Source organism: Haemorhous mexicanus, chromosome 4 (assembly GCF_027477595.1).
Source record: "Haemorhous mexicanus isolate bHaeMex1 chromosome 4, bHaeMex1.pri, whole genome shotgun sequence".
In the NCBI taxonomy this organism is placed as follows: Eukaryota; Metazoa; Chordata; class Aves; order Passeriformes; family Fringillidae; genus Haemorhous; species Haemorhous mexicanus.
The window spans coordinates 27,386,445-27,405,078 of record NC_082344.1 but is presented as its reverse complement, the minus strand read 5'-3'; the positions used below and the strand labels follow the sequence as shown (position 1 = coordinate 27,405,078).

At 40.2% G+C, this 18,634-nt stretch overlaps 1 protein-coding gene across 4 annotated transcripts in view; it reads left to right on the top strand.

Moving 5' to 3' along the window:
- EMCN (endomucin) overlaps positions 1 to 18,634 on the top strand; it is a 73,034-nt gene that overhangs the window by 4,127 nt on the left and 50,273 nt on the right. Inside the window, exon 1 of one of the 4 annotated variants that reach the window (XM_059844176.1) lies at positions 15,639 to 15,815. The exons of 1 other annotated variant lie outside the window; for it this stretch is intronic. In XM_059844176.1, the coding sequence (XP_059700159.1) occupies positions 15,755 to 15,815 (61 nt within the window). In that variant the 5' untranslated portion in view covers positions 15,639 to 15,754. Of the gene's footprint in view, positions 1 to 15,638; positions 15,816 to 18,634 lie in introns of those variants that run through there. 2 more of the 4 variants (XM_059844175.1, XM_059844177.1) reach the window with 2 other exon arrangements.

The following is an 18,634-nucleotide window of genomic DNA, read 5'->3' as shown; positions in this document are numbered from 1 at the left end:
GTGTCCTACCCTCCTGTTCAGGCCAGGGCTATAGCTGCTCTCTAACTTTCACAGCCATGAAAACACCCTCTCATGTATAGCTATTTCAGTATTCAGGATATTGATTTGGAGGAAAATATGAGGAAATAATGCTTGTCAGTTTTGTGTGATCTGAAATCCACAGAATTACAGAGGACCAAAGGCACCACTCATGTACCCTGGCTTAGCAGTTCCCATCTTACTCACAACATCATTCCTGAGACCTCTGTTTGCAGAACATTATGCCAAATATTTTTTTCTCTTTCACCCTTTGGTTGCTCTGTCTAAAGAACCTTGAAGAGGTGCAGAGAGAAAAATCACTTTATCAGTTTTGTTTTGAAAGCTTTGGAAGGAAAAGCAGAGCAAATTCCTGAGAGCCTGTGGGAATTCAAGGCTAAAGAGCAGAGGGGCCGTGGAGGAAAGCTCAGAGTTACAAACTTGTGTCTGATTCAGCTTGCAGGATGAAATGGAAATGATTTTACTGATTTTGCTGGGAGCTGAGCCAAGTCCTTTTGCAAGATAGGGTGGCATTATGCCACTGCACACTCGGCGACAGGACTCTGAAATTGAATATACAGAACTTTGATAGAGGGAAAAGTCTGGACAAGAGCAGGTTATGAAATCCTGTTCGAGAGAGGGGGAAATAGAGCAGTTGAATCATTCTTGCAATGCAAATAGGGGATGTAGGAACCTAATGGCAGCTCTAGCTTCCATTAAAATCTCTAGCTGTTTTGCCATGGCTCTTAATAAGGCAGGAGTTACAACCATGAGAGATCAAGTTTTGCCTCTTTCCACATTATTGAGAATACTCCAATTGACTTTAAAAAGTGGGGAATTATGCCACTCAGTTTGTAACACAAAAATTATCTTTAGTCTATTTGTTTTGTGCAAAAGTTGCTACAAGAAAAGAGTCAAGATATATGAGGAATGACAAGTTGAAACATCAATTCAGTGAAACTGAGGAGCTGCTTTTAGCATTTTTATGTTAAAACTTCCTTTTGAAATAGTCCCACTGATCTTACATGGGTTCTTTGAAGATAAAAAGAAGACTAAGGGTGGCCTTTTCAACAGGGATTTCCTTCTCAAGTCAATTGGATTTTCACACTGGCAGGTCAGGGAAATGCTTTATAGAGAGAACATAACTTAAATCAAAGCCCACTTACAATGCCTAGTCCAGTGGAAGTCCTTCCCCAATGTCAATTCCTAATGGGGAAAAAAAATTAAAGAAGGTTAGCATTTCTATATAAATTTTCTATGGTTGACTGCAGTGATACATGTAATTACTGTCATTAGTCTGACCAGTAATAAAAACACACTGCTAGTTAGAGCTTACTGTACAAAAATCTTGATAAAAGTTATTCCAGCCACCTTGAAAGGTTTTGACCTTCTTTGTCGAGGTTATCCTATAAATCTCAAGGAATTCCAAAAACACAGGTCAAAGCATAATTTCATTCCCTGCACACAGCTGGACTATCCAACAGCCATTCAGCTGGGACATGAGGATCCTGGTGTGTTTCATGGTCATGAAATAGGGAAACATAACCTTGTCTGTTTTTTGGGGTGTTTTTTAAGAAGCATTAGGGTACAGTTGGGGAACTGAGTTTATTGCAGGACCTTTCCAGGTCACTTTGGAACGCCGTGTCCTTTATATGTCTGCAGATATCACGAGCTCATTTAAGCCATGCCTCACATTTGGGATCCCCTGGATTAAATTACTTATATTTTTATTTTTAGTTTGAAGAAAAAATTAGGACTCAAGAGCTAATACTTGTACATAGTAACACCCTACCAGATATCTCTGATCTCACTGAAATAGCCAGTTCTCTGTGGGAGGGTTTACCGTGTTTATCTGAATCAGTGCAGCAAAGAGATGCCGTGGAGAAATCCTACATGACAGCTGAGGGAAGAAAACACCTTCACATTTATTTAAAATCTGTGTTTTTCTCATTTTACAAGTTGCTTTTGTGGGAGATAGTCTGAGCTGGTGATCAATCCCCTTGTTTCTCAGGCACACAGGATGGAGAGGTCTGTCAGGCCACAAAAACAAGACAAGGCTGGTGGCCACAGGCATTCTTGCCTGCTGCAGGGTTCACTGAAGGGGACTGCAGGGTACTCCTAGAAGTGAGAATTGTTCCTCAGAGAGCCCAATGGGTCACCTGGAGACCCTGGGGGCATTTGTGGGACAGTGCTGGTGCTGCCACTGCTCTCCAGTGGAAGTCAGGTGAGGAGCTGGTGGCTCTCTCTTGCACTGGGCATTACTTAGTGCAACACCACACTGGTAACTGTGCAGACTTGTCCAGTAAAACAGTAGCTGGGGATGGAAGGAAGGAAGTCAATGAATCACCAGGAATCTGTGCACAGCCCTTCCTGCTTTCTTTTCCTTAGAGAGATTTTGTTAAGCCTTTGACTAATGATAGAGCTGAAAACGTATAATGCCCTGTTAATTACTGTGGGGCTATGCTTTAAGAAAATCATAGGTGGGATATTTTCATAATTGTAATAATGTTTGCTCTTATAGCTTCCTTTGCTGCAATACTGAATTACTCTTCAATCACAACCGAATCAGACACACTAGGAAAGAGCAAATCCAATCCTGCGTTTCTGTTACTGCAGATATCTACCACTAAACAGTTCTTATCAGTTTACTAACTTTATTTTACCAGCAAGAATGGTGAAAATAAAGCTAGGATTTAGCCATTTCTGAATTAATGATCTGAGTCTTGCACACGTGGCAATGCTCCAAGTGGAAGCCCTTGAAAATTGGTCTGCAAAGTTTCTTGACATTGTACTTGAGCACAAGTGTGCACTAAAACCCTTGAAGCAACTGTGCCTGGGTGAGCTCTTGAAAGTACAGCTTCAACAGGGCACTGCAATTGTTCACTTAATGTTATCTCCCACAGACACAGTAATAGAATGGTTTGGGTTGGAAGTCATCTCAAAGATCATCCAGCTCCAACACTCCATCCCCATGGGCAGGGACACCTTCCAGTAGACCATGTTGCTCAAATCTCCAGCCAGCCTGGCCTTGAACCCCTCGCAGGGATGGGGAATCCACAACATTTTTGGGCAACTCTGTTCCAGTATCTCACCACCCTCACAGTAAAGAACTTCCTAATATAAAATCTAAACCTACCCTCTTTTATTTTTAAGCTATACCACCTTGTCCGATCCATCCTTATTTAGTTTTTTACCCTCTTTCTGCCCTTTTTCAGAGGGTAAGCAGTTCTAGAAGATAAACCCAGTCATTCTACAAAGTTGGAGATCCTATAAAAGGATCTCCTGCAAAAATGTTTTCTCCTTTTATCCTTTTACACAGATAACAGTCATTCTACAAAGTTGGAGATCCTATAAAAGGATCTCCTGCAAAAATGTTTTCTCCTTTTATCCAGAAATATTTAAAGGTGTAAACTTGTCAAATTCCCATGACATTGACTTTCTGATTTTGTTTTCTCAGTCCTGTCAGTAAAAGCATTTTCCACCTTGCTCTACTCACTGATTAAGGTGGCCCCAGTTTTAAAAAAGCTTCTTCTTCATGCTATCATTAGTGCCTCTTTGGATTAATTCCCTACTTGTATATGACCAGTCAACACTATAATCTTACAGTCTGCATTGCAGTCCTGCAGAGGATGACTTTTGTGAATTCATCTTACACTAAATTCAATTAAGGAGTTCAGAAAGATTTTTGCTCTATGTAAAATTATTCAAATGTACTCACTAAAAGAATTCCAGACAGAAAACGTGTAGTATGTGCACTCTGAGGATGTCAAAGACAAAAGCTGCCCTGGTCTGTAAGGAATAAATTAAGACAAATCAGTGCAAGGTGTTCTGAGAATAACCAAAAGAATATAAAAGGGCTGTACTAATTAAAATTAAAATCAGTTTCTAAAAGGGCCTAGTAAAATGGTTACAGCTTTGTGTATAGGCGAGACACAACAAAATAAGAGCATAATTACATTTTTATTTGAAAAGAGGACTTTCTAGGAATAGGGCAATACATTTGGTTTTGATTTGTGCTTCTGGTTTGGCTTTGGCTTCTGCTTAAGTTTAGCCTCGGTTTTGATTTCAAGCATACTCTGGAGTTATGCTTTTTGTGTTCTGGATGGTCTTGAGAAGGAATACAGAACCTCTTTAAAAGTAGCCAATCAAAATAGCTTCTTTTTTGTTTTTTCTTCCAATTCCTTGTTGAGCATCCTGTTACCAGTTGCATAGCAGAGGCAAATCCACTTCTTCAGCAGAAAAAGGCAGGTCATTTCAGCTGCTGGAGTGTAGGAGGTCCCTGGGACCTCAGAGGTCCCTTGTCTTGCAGAAGGTGGGAATGCTGCCACTGCATGGGCTGGAAGCTACGTGAGAGCCTGTGTAGCCCTGCTGGAGCCCTGGCAGGCAGATAAGCCATGAGTGCCTTTTGCACAGATAACAAGAGGAGAGGAAGGAAGCAACTGGGGAAAATGCAGCAAGACCTGAGAGCACTTCACAAGAAGCCAGAAGGAGCAAAGGAAGCAAGACTGTGGCACCAGTGTTGTTCTGGTGCTCAGTGTTCTTCCACGGGCCCTGCCATCATTCCTCTCATCCACCTACAGAGTATTATGGCAGTGGTGACATTTGGGGTTGTGTCTAAAGTGGAAGTAGAAAATTAGAGCCCTTCTGATTTTGTGTCTGACCTGAAAGTAAAACTCTAATAGTAACTGAAAATCCTGGTGCTTTTATTTTAGAAGCCGAAATTAGGTTCCTAAACCTGACATTTAGGTGCCTAAATGAGCTACTTTCTCAGAACCTGCTGGGCAATTACCAGTAGCAAAGATCAAGCTACTAATCCTGGTGGCTAAGAAGGATTTAGGAGCCTAACATTAGACACTCATTTTTGGAGCATGCTGACACTGAGTTTTAGCTCATTCCTGATTTATGTATTTTTATTTCTGTGAAGTTTTTTTTTCCAAATACAAGGAACTCCTCTTAATGTCTTATGTTAATAGATAGTGTTGGCAATAGATTTGCCCAAACCTACCCAAAGACCATCACTGTCTATTACAGGATTTCAGATTTACTGACTGGAGTCTGCCAGCAGTTCTCCCTGCTTTACAGACCAAGGAAATTCATTTGGCAAAAAAGTGAAAACTGCATTAAACTGAAGGAGGATGCTAGCAGTAAAGTAGCCCCAGTTTTTGCACATGTAATATAGTTCTCCTTAGTAACTTAAGCAGGACTATCAGCCAGCTGCAGAAGTGTGAGCTCTATCTTCATTTTTTCTATCCTTGCCAATTATTTATCATATTTTCCTGATCTCCAAGAGGATAATTTGGCTAGGGAGACCTTAGTTGTGTCGGTCTGCCAGGCAGTCATATGGCCAGAACCCACTCCAGCTGAGTATGAACCGAATTGCCTGTTGTATAAACATGGAAAAATATTGCTTGTTTTCAATGCAGGTGCAAAGGGGAGAAGAATGTATAGGGGTGCAACAGAGGGGGGAAAGGCCAACAGAAGTAACATTTGTTACAGGGAAATGGAAAGCATGTCAAAGCTGTTGAAAACTGTGAAACAAAATATTAGAAGTCTTGCAAAAGTCAAAGGAAGAAAAAAGAGATGTTCAGCCAAGCTTTTAGCTCCATGTTGTTATGGGAAGTATAGAAACCAGGAGAACTGGCCACCTTAGAGTGCTTTCTTTATTACCATCACAAATCTGTGTGCAAGGGGGTATATTTGGTTACAGCTGGGCACTCAGGTATCTGCAGGTCACATTAGCAAGGTCACATGTGGTTATGAGAGAGAGATGATTCCTGCACAAGGAGTAGCTGAGTTGCAGAAGGGCAATATCAGGGGCTTTATTGAGGTATAGATCACATCTGCCTCACCTTTCAAAGGGAATGGGATGTATGCTTCTCGTTCCATGCCCCAGTACTTAGAATTGCATATGCTTGCTTGTTTTCATGCCCAGTGAATGTCACAGGCTAATGGTTCATTGAGTTCACAAAAACCTCAGCCCTAGATCTGATGCGATAGAAAATTCCTGTTGTTGTTGGTATTGTTTCTAACTTGCAGGTTCCGTTCTGTCGCATAAACTGGGCTAATGCCCAATGGAAATAAAGATTATCCCTATTCCCTATAATCCCCTCCCTGAGTGAGGCCAACCTAGTAATGTGTATGGGAAAGCAATATGAGACTGGAGTAGGATTCTGGAGATTTGCAGAAAATAGAAATACAGAACTGCTATTTGTATGATTTTTTTCCTCTCCAGGGCTTGTTTCTATGAACACTTGAATGTGTAGCTTTCAGCATTAAGATGTCCAGCTGAATTTTATAGGAGTAATGACGCACTCAAAATATGGATTTTTTTTTTTAACCTGTCATTGAAGTAAATATTGAATAGGCATGAGAAGATTTTTCCAAAGTAATCAGTCCTATTGCTGCTCACCAAAATTGTTGAAAGGATGGATCTGGATTTTTTTCATTGACTTCACTTGGAGTACAGTTAGATTAGTCTAGAAGAATCTGGTGAATCTCCAGTAACTGTATCTGTAGAGCAGATCTGGCCTGGCTTGAGCACAGATCTGGTATGGCTGGGCACCAGGAAACATTATTTTCAGGTAAATTCCTCAGCAAATACTGCTATTTACTCCCCAAAACATGCATTGAAAGCACATATATCACCAGATGTGAAGATGATCAAATATTTAAACAATTCTTTATCAAACAGATCTTCTAGCAAAATGTAGAAAAACTCACTAAATTTTAAACTTCATGAATAGTATTCCATCCTCTCTACTGTTTTAAAGATTTGTGAAAAAAAATCCATTTTAGAAGAGGGAATGAAATAAAAATATGGCCTGAAAAAAGCATATTTCTCATGCAGTTGCAGGAGTTGTCAGCAACCAGCAGTCTAGCCTGGATGAAGACACCCTCCAAACACTGCTGTTCTTGAAGAATTTTGTGATTCTTCCTGTTGTTTTGTGGTGGCTGACTCAGTGACTCACCCCGGGGCCTCCCAGCCAAACAACAGGATCCCAGGGAAATGAAACTACCTCTAAAACACCAGTTGCTACCAAGAGACTGAAGTGCAGGAGCTCTCCTCTCCCCTTGCCCCTCGAAAAAAAAACCAAACAACAAAAAGCCAAACAAACAAACAAACAAACAACAAAAAAAAACCAACGCAAAAAAACCCCAAAAAAGTAAGGTGTGATTGCTATAAAGATGTACTCAATCAAAGTAGGGAAACCACAGAGCAGGGGCTGGCTGTGGCTGCAGTGAGGTGTTGCTCCTCTTGCCCCTTGCTCATTCGTGTTCTGTTGGGCTGCTCTAATGTCTAGATATTACTTCTATAACATATATACTTTCTAATGCATTTTTTACTTTCAGGTACTGAGCTGATCCAGTCTTAGCTGCAAGCTGATCCAAGTATCAGGTTATATAGTGGCTATATAGTGATTTCCAGCAGCTATAAGCTAGGTTGAAACAGTCTCTTCTCATAAAGCTCTGTTGTGCAGTGAGGATGACAGAAAATGGTTATACCAATTAAATGAAATAAAAATCATAGGTTTTCTCAAGGAGTACTGAACAAGTGCCAGTACTTTACAGTTCTCCTAATGCAGATGAAGGTACTCTGCAAAAGTGAACTTTCTGTCAGTATGGTAATACCCCTGCAGAGGAGGAGTTTTGTGCAGTCATTATGTCCACTTCAGTAAATAGGCTAATACAGGATTTCATGTCACAGGTCAGGGCTGTTTCTACCCATCTTTTGCTAACACATGGATTTGACAGGCCATGTTGAAGAACTGACACCTAGAGCAGCCAAAGGTAGGCTTTGCACTTCATCTCGTTACTCTGATGGATTAACCCCCAGGATCCCCAACTATGGTCTGCACACGCAGGCTGAGAATGGCTCTGCATATCTGTGGGTGATGACAGAAGTTGGATAAGTAGTGGATAAATAAATTGATAAATGATACATTTTCCAGACTGAGATTCTACCTCAAGACTCTGAGAATAGCAAGGACTCTACAGAAATACAAGTCAGATTTCTACTTGAAACCGTGGTGCTTTATCTCAGATAGACACTTAACCTGCTTTTACATGCTCCCAGTGATGGCAATTGTCCATCTTCAGCCAAACTATTCAGACAGTAGAAAGTCAGATGAAAACAATATGCTGTGCTTTTATTGAGTGCTTACTTCCTTCATTAACGTGATGAGGGTACTCAGCCTGAAATGATGGCTGTATGAATAGCACTGTCACAGCCTTGACATTGTTCCTCCTTTCTTTGTCCATCCCTCGAGGAACAAAAATAACTGGTCTGCAGAAGTAATTGCTGTCCACCTGCTACTCCCAGCTAGGTATTAATTTCAGTGTCCTAAGTGCTGAACTTCTGAGTGTAACTCCTCTTCTACCAGAAGTCACTGGGGTTTTGCATTCTAGATGAGCCGTAGGAATTTACAGTCTCCTAATCCAGCTGTGAAGGAAAACAAATCCTCCTGCTGGAGTATAACTTGTAGATTGTATGTGGTCCTATTCTTCATGGAGAGATGCAGGAGAGAAGCAGTTTCTAAAAACTCTTCTTTGCCTAGCCATCTTCTCATGGTACCCCAAACTAATTTGTATAGGTCTTGACTATAAGTCAGCACTTTTGAATGTTAAATTGAGGTAGGGTGTTATTCCTGCAAGGACCCCATGGTGTTAATGTCCCTGAGCATAGTTTTATAACTCCAAATATCTGCCAGTGTATACCATAAAGTTCATTTTAAAAGGTGATTGGCATAATACATTTGTTACTACAGGCAGTTTTCATTGCTACTGGACAGCCTGAAGTGCAGTATGTGGAAGCACAGAATGCTGGTAGTTAATTTTTTTCTCTTTTTTGGTGTAGGGTTTATTTTCCCTTAAAAAAGTTGTAGACTTATCCCGGCTGTCTGGAACAAAAGTTTAAATGAGTGTAAGCACAGATCAATGTCAGTCAGTGCATTCCCATTGACAAGCTGCCCAGCAATATAAGAGATTTCCAAAAGCATGGAAGTGTGAAATATTTTTGTGTGTTTTCCAGCTATTTGTGGATGATCTAAAAGAGCTGCTTCTAGCAGGTGCCCAAGATGCTTTTATTTTCAGTTGGCTACTTACTGCCTAACTCTTAAATGCTGTGGAAAGCATTTATTCCCAAGTGGATTGCTGAATAAATTGTAAACTATAAATGCAGAGAACAGGAAAATGTTTGATATCTGTGAAGGGGCAGATATGCAGTCTTCTAGGAAGCTGGAATGCTGGGGGTATGTTTTGGCACAGGGATTTTACCTACTTTTCTTGGCAACGTTGTTTCCTTATCAGACCAGACATGCATTGTATTTTGCATGTGTCAAAAAGTGCTTGCCAGCAGGACTCATTCTGATAGCGACAACAGGAAGTCTGAAATACACCAAAGGAATGAAGGCTTGGGAAGCCAGACACAGAGGAGCAGCAGTAATAGCTGTTCTGGATAAGGAGGTTAAGCCACAAAGAGTTCAAGCCTATCAATGCTGGAAGTTGGATTGCAGGAGATTGTAGGTAGCTACAAACAAACCAAAAAAATTGCACAAGGAAAAATGCTAAGCAGAGAAGAGCTGTCTTAGTTTGAGAGGCTCTGTTAAAAAATGTCTGATAGATATTGCCTTGGAGTATAACTTAGTCTCAGATTCATGATATGTGAATTCTGGCTTTTTGCTGTATGTTCCAGAAGAAGCTGTTCATTATGAAACATCTCTTTACCTCACTTTTTTGATGGAATAAGAGATGCAGGAAATGAGCGTTCTGGCCCAGCTGTTCCTGCATACTCTTTATCTGCCCAACATTAAATTCTGTGTGGCTGCCAAATCTCCTGTAACTCTCCTTTTTCCAGCCCCATGACCTGCAGCTCAGAAGCTCCCAGGGTCTTCTAAGTAGCCCAAGCCCTCTGAATCTCACAACATTTATGAACAGGAACAAAACTGAGCAATGAGGAATCTGGAGACATTTTTATCAGTGACTCCTTTACTGAGTGGATGAAAATTTAGGTTTATGACACATGCTGGGATACTAGCACAGTACTAGTGTTGGCTGCTAGGAAAGCTATAAATGCTTGTATTTAAGTACAATAGGCTCTTTATTATCAGAAATTTTATAATGTTCTAAGATGTTTCTGATGTTAGTGGCTTAAAAACAAAGCTGACACTGTTAGAAACTGTAGCTTAGAGAGACCAATGCACAGAGTATCCCCTCATAAGACTGCCAAGAAATCCGATACATTTTTCCATTGCTTGTGTAGAGGAAACCAAATGGAAAAGAGAAACCACAGAAACTCAGCTCAGCAGCTTAATGTCTAACAACATCTTACACAGTAAAAATGACAAGTACAATTGGAACAGAAAACACATCTCGCTTTTCAGTTCTGGGGTCCACTGCAGTCTCATACCACTGCCTGTTTTTTAACCAGGCTCAAGAAGAATGAGCTCATTGCAGTTTACCACAATAAAGATGAGACATCTCTCTGGATAGATAGCAGTTGGATTTATCCATCCTTTTGGAAAATTAAGGCATGGTTCAAACACATATTTGTGTTTTGTTTCTTCCAAGACAGCCAGCCATAATAATCACTCCATGCACTTCGAATAACAGGAGAAGCTGAGACTGACTCACTGTTTCCCATTTCATTAGCTCAGGACAGGATGCAGATCCTATAAACACATTCCGTGTGAGGCTTTACATGACATGAAGTTCCTTTCCCTAAGTTTGCAAACCCACTGTTTTTCATATCCCTAGAACAACTGTTTATGGTCTCTCTCTTCCAGCTCTTCTGGCTGCCCATATCTAAGCATGAAATATGACTTAGGACTGCAGTAACTTTTCCCTTCATAACTTACTTCTCTCAGCCACAGTAGTTCTGCTTAAGCTTCCCTCTGACTAACAAAATCAAATATCTACCCATCAGTGGCTTACCAGTAGTGAAAGAAGGGAACTTGGATGGTGCCCTTGGAAGGACCTTGGCTGTTAAACTGCACATTGCAACTCCATTTCTACAAATATGGGCCTGAGTTATACCTGCTGCAAGTGAATAACCATTCAGCCAGATCCTTCAAGCATGTTTTGAGTCCCCGTGGTGAATCAGTAGGGTTCCAGGTGTGTGAGAGTGGGAAAGACATGGAGTAGGAAAGAGCAGGAAAAACATGCTCTGCGGTAATGGTTATTGTTACAGAGTCTGTTGGTAGAGCAAATAAACAATCCTCTGAGAGCCAGAGATGCAGTAGTTCTACTGGCCTTGAAAAAATCTTTTGTAAAAAAAAAAAAGCCAACAGACTAAATGTGTTTTTGTCTTTACTTGCCTGCATAAAGGCACTTAGAGATTTAGTGGAATTTTTCACATTAGCAGCTCTCTCTAAATCAACTCAATGAGATTGAAGCAGTTCCATCCTACAAAGAAAAGGTGGCTAGCTTGGATTTTTAAGCACCTAAATACATTTATGAGCCTGGTCTTTAATATTTTTAATATTATTTTGTGCAGCAGGATTTGGATACTGACATTTCTAGTCCATGAAATATTACAATGTTTCCATTTAAAAGTTCAGAACAAAATATCTACATTTTAATATGTCCCACAGCATGAATTTTTAGAGACACTTCTACACATAGCCATTAAAATATCTTGGTTTCCAACTGCTAAATTCAAATTCTTTGAAGTTCTACTTTTATGTAAAAATTTTAATATATGTAATAGGCAAAACCCAAGTACTTTTAAAAACAATTTTTAAAAGGACAGAAGGCATAATGAAACAAAATATTCCTGCACTGTTACAACTGCATTTTTCAATGCAAATTTACCCTGTTTATGGAAGTAAATATAATGAAATATACAGGTAAGTCATAGGTAATTTCTGGTTTTAGCAAATTTCTGTATTTCAGCAAACAGACCCAATATTGCTTTGGGTGTGTTTGCTAAAATACAGATGGAGCAAAACAATAGAGTTTGAGGTTAGTTTGCTGGTTTTATATCATTCTGCTATAAGAGTTAAAAAATAACCATCAGTGGAAAGGATAGCAAGCGTCAGTGGGAAAGGCTGAAAAACTTAGTGTGTTTGTTTCTTCACTTTAGTAAAACACCAAAGACTGTATTTTTTGTACCTTTTTATTTTTGCTTTTGTAAAGACTTTGACAAATTGACTCTTCACACCCACACTGGAAATTGTCAGCAGCCCACAGCAAGGTAGTGCTTTGCTGTCCACATTATTACCTGTTTTATGCAGTGGTGCTTCAAGGATATTGAACAATATGTTAAATTTTTACATTCTCTAAATCTGAAGGGGATTATTTGAACCTCATAGGAAAACTGTGCATGAAAAGGCGGTGTTATGCTCCAAGCAAAGTGAACTAAGAAAGAATATATAAATTCAGCCAGAGACCAATAAAGCTGTAACTGCAAATCCACTGTGGCTGTAAATAGTTTTCCTTTAATAATGAAATACCACACTGGCAAAAATGAATATATAACTCATGCTACCCCAACCCTTATTGGACTACAAAATAATGGTGTTTTAAAACAGAGAGTCCTTTCATTCTCTAGAGTGCTCTTTGGTCATGTTTCAAGTTTTCTTCTGCAACTAGGAGGACTAAAATCTTGAAAAGATGTAGAAACTGAGTCATACAGTCTCTTGTTCTGGGCTTAAAGTGAAACTCCAGATATCTCAACACTGGCAGGAACACCACAGTTGGCAGGAGTACCAATGACCAAATTTCTCTGTGAAACAAAGAACGCGTTGGCACTGAAGCCAGGTTTCGCAGTTTGAGGAAAGAAATAAAAACATTTATTCAAAAAAGGAAAACTTATTTGCTGATAGGAAGGGGGAAAAAACTCTTTTCAGTGAACACGTAGAAGAATAGTCTTTTGCTACAAAGATCTCTAGAAGCTTTTGAAACCTTAAATTATTTCTTGTTAAGAAAAAAACTGTTTCCATTGACAAGAGTTGTGAGAATCTCTTCTGCAGCTCAGATAATCCAAGCCAGAAGCTGCAACTCAGCTTAGCCAGAATTTTTTTTTCAGTGAGTTATTTGAGCTGTCCCTCTTTTGTTCCTATTATTTCTTACGTGCATGCTCCTGCTGCTGCACAAGTTTGATCTAGCAGAAGTAGCTGCCTTTGAAATTGACATGAGTATTTGAGAGGGACATTTTTCTCATTATGTTCCAGGGAGCAGAAATTTGTGTTAGAGCTCTCTGATGCAGAACCTGAGTTGCATGACATAGTGTAAGGCAAAGACACCTTGCTCTTTCTCTTTCTTTCCCTTCCAACCCCTTGTGTGAGGCTGGGAAGGCTTTTCCACACTTTTACCTTCAATATGCCTTCCTTCGATGAGTTCAATGAGAACCACCACAGTCACCATCTTAAGCTGCAGCAACTCCTTGGGGAGCTGTTGTTCAGATAAACAGCAAACCATTAATCATTCAGGCATTCAGACAGTTTCTCTGGGTCTCAAAACCCAAGGAAAGGATTCTGTCCTTATACCCTCATGCCTCTTAGATCTTGCAGAGATTTCATTTCAGTCAATAAAATAATATCCCATTCTGTATCCTTCTTCTGCATTAACATTTCAGGTGGTAGCAATAAAAGGTTAGAGTCCCTCTTATTACATTAGGAACAGTACTAACCTGGGATGAATTCACTGTCTGTGTTCAGATTTGTCATCTTTATTGAAGGCTCTCTGCTGCAGCAGTTATTGCTTTCCTAACCCATTATAACTTTAAGTCCTATGTCAGCAGAAAATGAGCATAAAAACAGAGCACTGGTGCAACCCCCTTGCATAAGCCCTTATGTACTTGGCAAAAGTGTCATTGTGTGGCCCACCACTTTGTGAGTCAAGTTTTTATTTCTGTGGGATCCTTTTCAATAATGCTGAGAACACAGTACAGCTATGGAGAACCTACATGTTTGCATCTCTCATGGGCACAAATACCCAAGTTTGTCCAAATGAAGTGCCAGAAATTCATTGCCTACAATCATATTTCTGTTGAGCACCAACTTCTGTCACCTGCAGAGGATGTGTCAGAGTCTTAAGATGTAGCAATGTAATTTCTTTAAACAAAAGTTGTGTCAGTCTTCTCCCAATTAACAAGCAGTAGGACAAGAGGAAATGGACTCAAGTTGTATCAGGGAAGGTTCAGGCTGGATATAAGAAAGATTCCATCACAGAAGGGGTTGGAAGCAAGGGAAAGGGTTGGGAGTAAAGGGTTCTAAACATTGGAAAAGGCTGCCCAGGGAAGCAGTTGATTCATCATCCCTGTAGATATTTAAAAGGTATATAGATTTGGCACCTTGGGACAGGGTTTAGTGGTGGATTGGTAATGTTGGGTTAGCAGTTGGGTGCAACAATCTTAAAGGTCTTTTCCAGCCTAAACAAATCTGTGATTCTACACATAATGCCAAGCTGCTACCATTTTCCTCATTCCATGGATAAAACAGCACTGTGGCTGGAAGCACTGTGGGTTAGCTCTTGGAAGTTCCTGCATGTGAAGCCATTCCAAAATTTCCCTTTATAGCTAGAACCTGTCATGAAGAAAAAAGATGTTAATTACTGAAATAAGTAGAGTTGACTATTTAATCAGTCAGGCTGTTTATGAGGTCAATTTTTCCAGTTTTTCCTGAGAGCTGACAAAGAGGGAGAAGAGCAAACATACTGCACTTCATTCTCATTGTGGTTGAAGGTTTGTGATTAATTGCCATCAGCTGCATTGAGTCTTTAAGGGGCAGAGCACAGGACTATTAAAAGATCATGCTTTGATAGCCTTTAGCTCTAGAGGTCTGCATAGGTTTCTTTCACAGAAGCTGGAGAAATTGCTGTAAGAAGGAGGGATACCAAAATTTTGCAGTCTGTCCTAGGGAGAAGAGTGAGAATCTGTGCTGGTTGATTAGACAGCTCAGGTAAGAGGCTTGCTTTGGGGGTCTGTACTCCCATCCCATGGCACATCAAATACCTAAACAGAATAATAAAAAAAACTCTTTCCATTACTAATGGAGCAGATACAGTCAAGGCTAGCTGCAACTTCTCAAATTTAAAAAAAAAAAGAAAAAGGACTCATTTTTATGTAAAGGAAAACCCCCACCCCAGCTCTAACTCTGCACAGCCCAGAGGCTCTCACTGCTGGGGCACCTTGTTGGAGCCACTTCCTCTCCCTGTTCTGGTGGCCCTTGCATCCTGTTGGTTGCAGGATGGCAACTCTCTACCTTTAACATGAAGCAGCTGTGATTTTCAGCAGGGCCACTTTACACAGCCCAGAAAAGAGCCAGATGAGGGTTCTTGTTTGCTTGTTTTACTCCTCTGTTCCTGGCTGTGTTATCCCCCTCTACCTGGGCTCACTCACTGCTCACAAGCATGTGCTTTAAAAGTATCCCAAGCTCCAGTATGAAAGCTGGTGATGTATAGTATATCCTAAGGAAAAATTTGCCTCTGTTCAAAACCCTTCCTGACCTCATGACTGAAGAAGAACAAAATAATGTATTAACAAAAACATGGTTCACTGCCAAAGAAAAGGAGTTCCTGTAAGGACTGCAACAATAAATCTCCTCTGTACTGAACTCCCAGAGGGAGTATGTTGTGTTTCCTCCTGTTCTTTATCAAAGTCCCCAAAATAAGCAGGAATGGGCAGTGACCAGGCACAGTCACCACACACCTTTTTCCATGGAGTAATTAAGGCCTGCCTCAGAGGGAGAGAGCACTCCCTGCCCAGCTGCACAAGGGAGAGCTGACAGCACTACCACCAAGCATGAAGCTCCTGGGGACTGCCTTCTTTTTCCTTGCTGTACTCTGTGTTTGCACTGTGGGAGGTAAGTTCTTTGGCTTTTTTGGATAGACTTGTCACATCTCTCAAGTGGTTTGTGAACAAAAGCTGAGCTGTCAGTCAGTGTGTGCTTTTTCTTCATTTCTACTGCAGTGATTGAAAGACTGTGTGTTGGAGGAGAAGGTACTAACTGGCAGCTGAGTTATATGTGTTCTGTGAAAAACTTTCCTGCCATTGTATTTTTGTGACAGTTTTCTTTCTAGGTGTCATGAAGCTCCTAAATCTGAGAGGAGTCAAAAGCAGAGGAGTATTTACAAAAGTTTGCGGTTCTGTTTTTCTTCTACATGTTAAAGCATTTTTTGCAAAGATGGCTTTAAGGGGACAATTGAAATGCCTGAAAGATTTTGCAATTTTTGCTCTTGCAAATTAGATCCATCCTGATAGATTTCCCTTGCACTATGCCAGCTATAGGTTTGGCCAAGAATGTCTTTAATAAATTATTTTATTTTTGGCCCCAAAGATATAGGGACTTAAAACATCTGTCAAGTGTCTGATAATGAGGGGTGCATGCCTAGGGGTCACATTGGTTACTGGGGGCAGTGTCTTTTAGATATGGTTCTTAAATGCACAGATTTAATACAACTTTTGGTGTTGAGGTGGTCGCTGAACTGATGTTTTCGTTATTCTTCAGTTTGAAAGAGCATGCTTTTAAAATGGAATTAACTAGCAAAATCTGAAAGGGTAAAAGAACCTGCAACAAGGGCCAGAGTCTATCATTACCTTTGCCAAAAGATACATTTGAAGTAAAATTTGCCTTTTATCTGTACTTTCATTTCCCTTCTCTCTAGGCTACAACTTCCACAAATGCCTAGAGATTGCCTGAAAAGGATCTATTAACCAGAATTAAAATTTGATAACACTAGATTACCTGATCTAAATGAAGTTAATCAACTTTTGCTCAGGTTATGTGTCGATATCTATTATTTTGTGGTGTATCTTATTCTATTGCTTGGGCACATTGCTGTTTGGAAAACAGATCAATAAAGGAGATTAAAAATAAACCTGTGCCACAGAAAGAACTGCTTTTAAAGTTAAGTACAAGCCCCAAAAGTCTGTGTTGAGGTGCTATTTATTCTCTGTCTGCTACTCCTTGTAAAAATAGTCTTCCTGTCATTGTCAAAGCTTTAATTTCACAATTTCTGAAAAGCAAAGTGGAGTTGCATCAAAAAGAGCATATTTAACACAACAGTCCATAAAGCAACATGCAAAGGTGGGAGGAATCCTGCTAATTTTGTACAGTCCTTTCTTAAAAAAGGATTTTTCCTCCTCTGCATGATATGAACATGGCAGAAACAATGATAGTGAATAAGCAGATTTAACATATGATACATTTGTTCTGAACAATTTTGGTTCTGTAAAACAGAAAAATGTATTTTTTAACACTTAATTGCAAGGTAGATGTGGTAGTGAAACTCTCTTGGTAAATTCATGCTAGAAAATTAAGAAAATTTATGGGGAAATTTGGAGTATGTTTTTTCTACCTTGTGAAAGTAAAGTTATATGCTCTGGTCAAGCTTGCTTCAGGCAGCCCCATGCACCAACCTGTTAAGACAGAAGTGGTTTTATTGTCTGTTGTGCAAAGCTAGACCAGAGTATTTGGATTTCCACTTTTTGTGATCTCTAACGTGCTCTGGTCATCTGGGCTCTAACAGCAGAATCTTGTAATCTGAAGCTGGGAAGTGATGGTGAGGAGACTCACACCAGTCTCCTTTTTTTGAGCATTGGAAACAACAAGACTTTCCTCCAGCTGTTTTTAGTATTTTAAAATTATAAATAATAATATAATTATTATATATTATATGATCTTTAGAGAAGGTCAGATCCCACCCCAGTGTTTTAATACTCCCTCCCCCAGGTTTTGGAGTAGCTTGCCTTCAAAGCTTACCAAGACAAATGTATTTGTCTTGGTAAGCTTTGAAGGCAAGCTACTCCAACTTTTTCATGGGCTACACACAAGGCACTTGTCTGTGTATTTTTTTTAATATCATACAGAAGTGGACTAGGACATTTCCACTGTGGTTAGTAAAGAACATACATGGTCTCCTGTGGGGCTTCCAAATTTCATGCTTTTTCTTTAGCTGTATGCTCATAGTGTTTTTCTGTGCAATTTTCTAACTTGTTTTGGGATCTTTCAGCCTCAAAAGCCTGTAATGTTTCGGTGGAGTCTGCCCTCTGTCAGCACATTACTAGAGGCTCAGTTAGGCACAGATGTGGAGGCTGATAGCCCCCTGACAGCTTGTTCCTCCTACCTAGACTTTTCTCAACCCTCTGGGAGTTAAATGGCGTGCTTAAAATAGGAGTTCCTTCATGCTCATCTCAAGGTGTTCAGTTCTCCTGGCATATTGCCCTTTATTCTTACCTGTTCCAAAATGTAGCTCAAGTAAAAATGCTTTCTAGGTCGGTTCATAGCATTTTCAGCTTTAAACAGGCAGCACTGGGATGTGTCAAAAAATACAATGTCAAATTATAGTAATCAAATATGAATGCTCTTGAGTCTGCCTTAGGATGTAATTACTTTAAAATGTGTAAAGGTGAACTTGTTACCTTCTAAAAGATGAGAGGAGAAGCCTTGGCATGTGCTTACATTATAAGTGCTTAGATGTTGCATTTTCTTGTGCCTTGGTCTTGGAATACAACGTGGCTGTGGCTGCACAACAAACATCCTCCAGACAGTGCTGGTAGCACAGCACTGCATCCTTCTCCCTCAGGCACCCGGGCTGGTCTCTTGCAGAAGTGGTGGCAGAGGACAGTGGGCTGTGCTCCTCCCGGTATCGGGCTGGACGTGTCCGGGTTGTGCACCCGAGC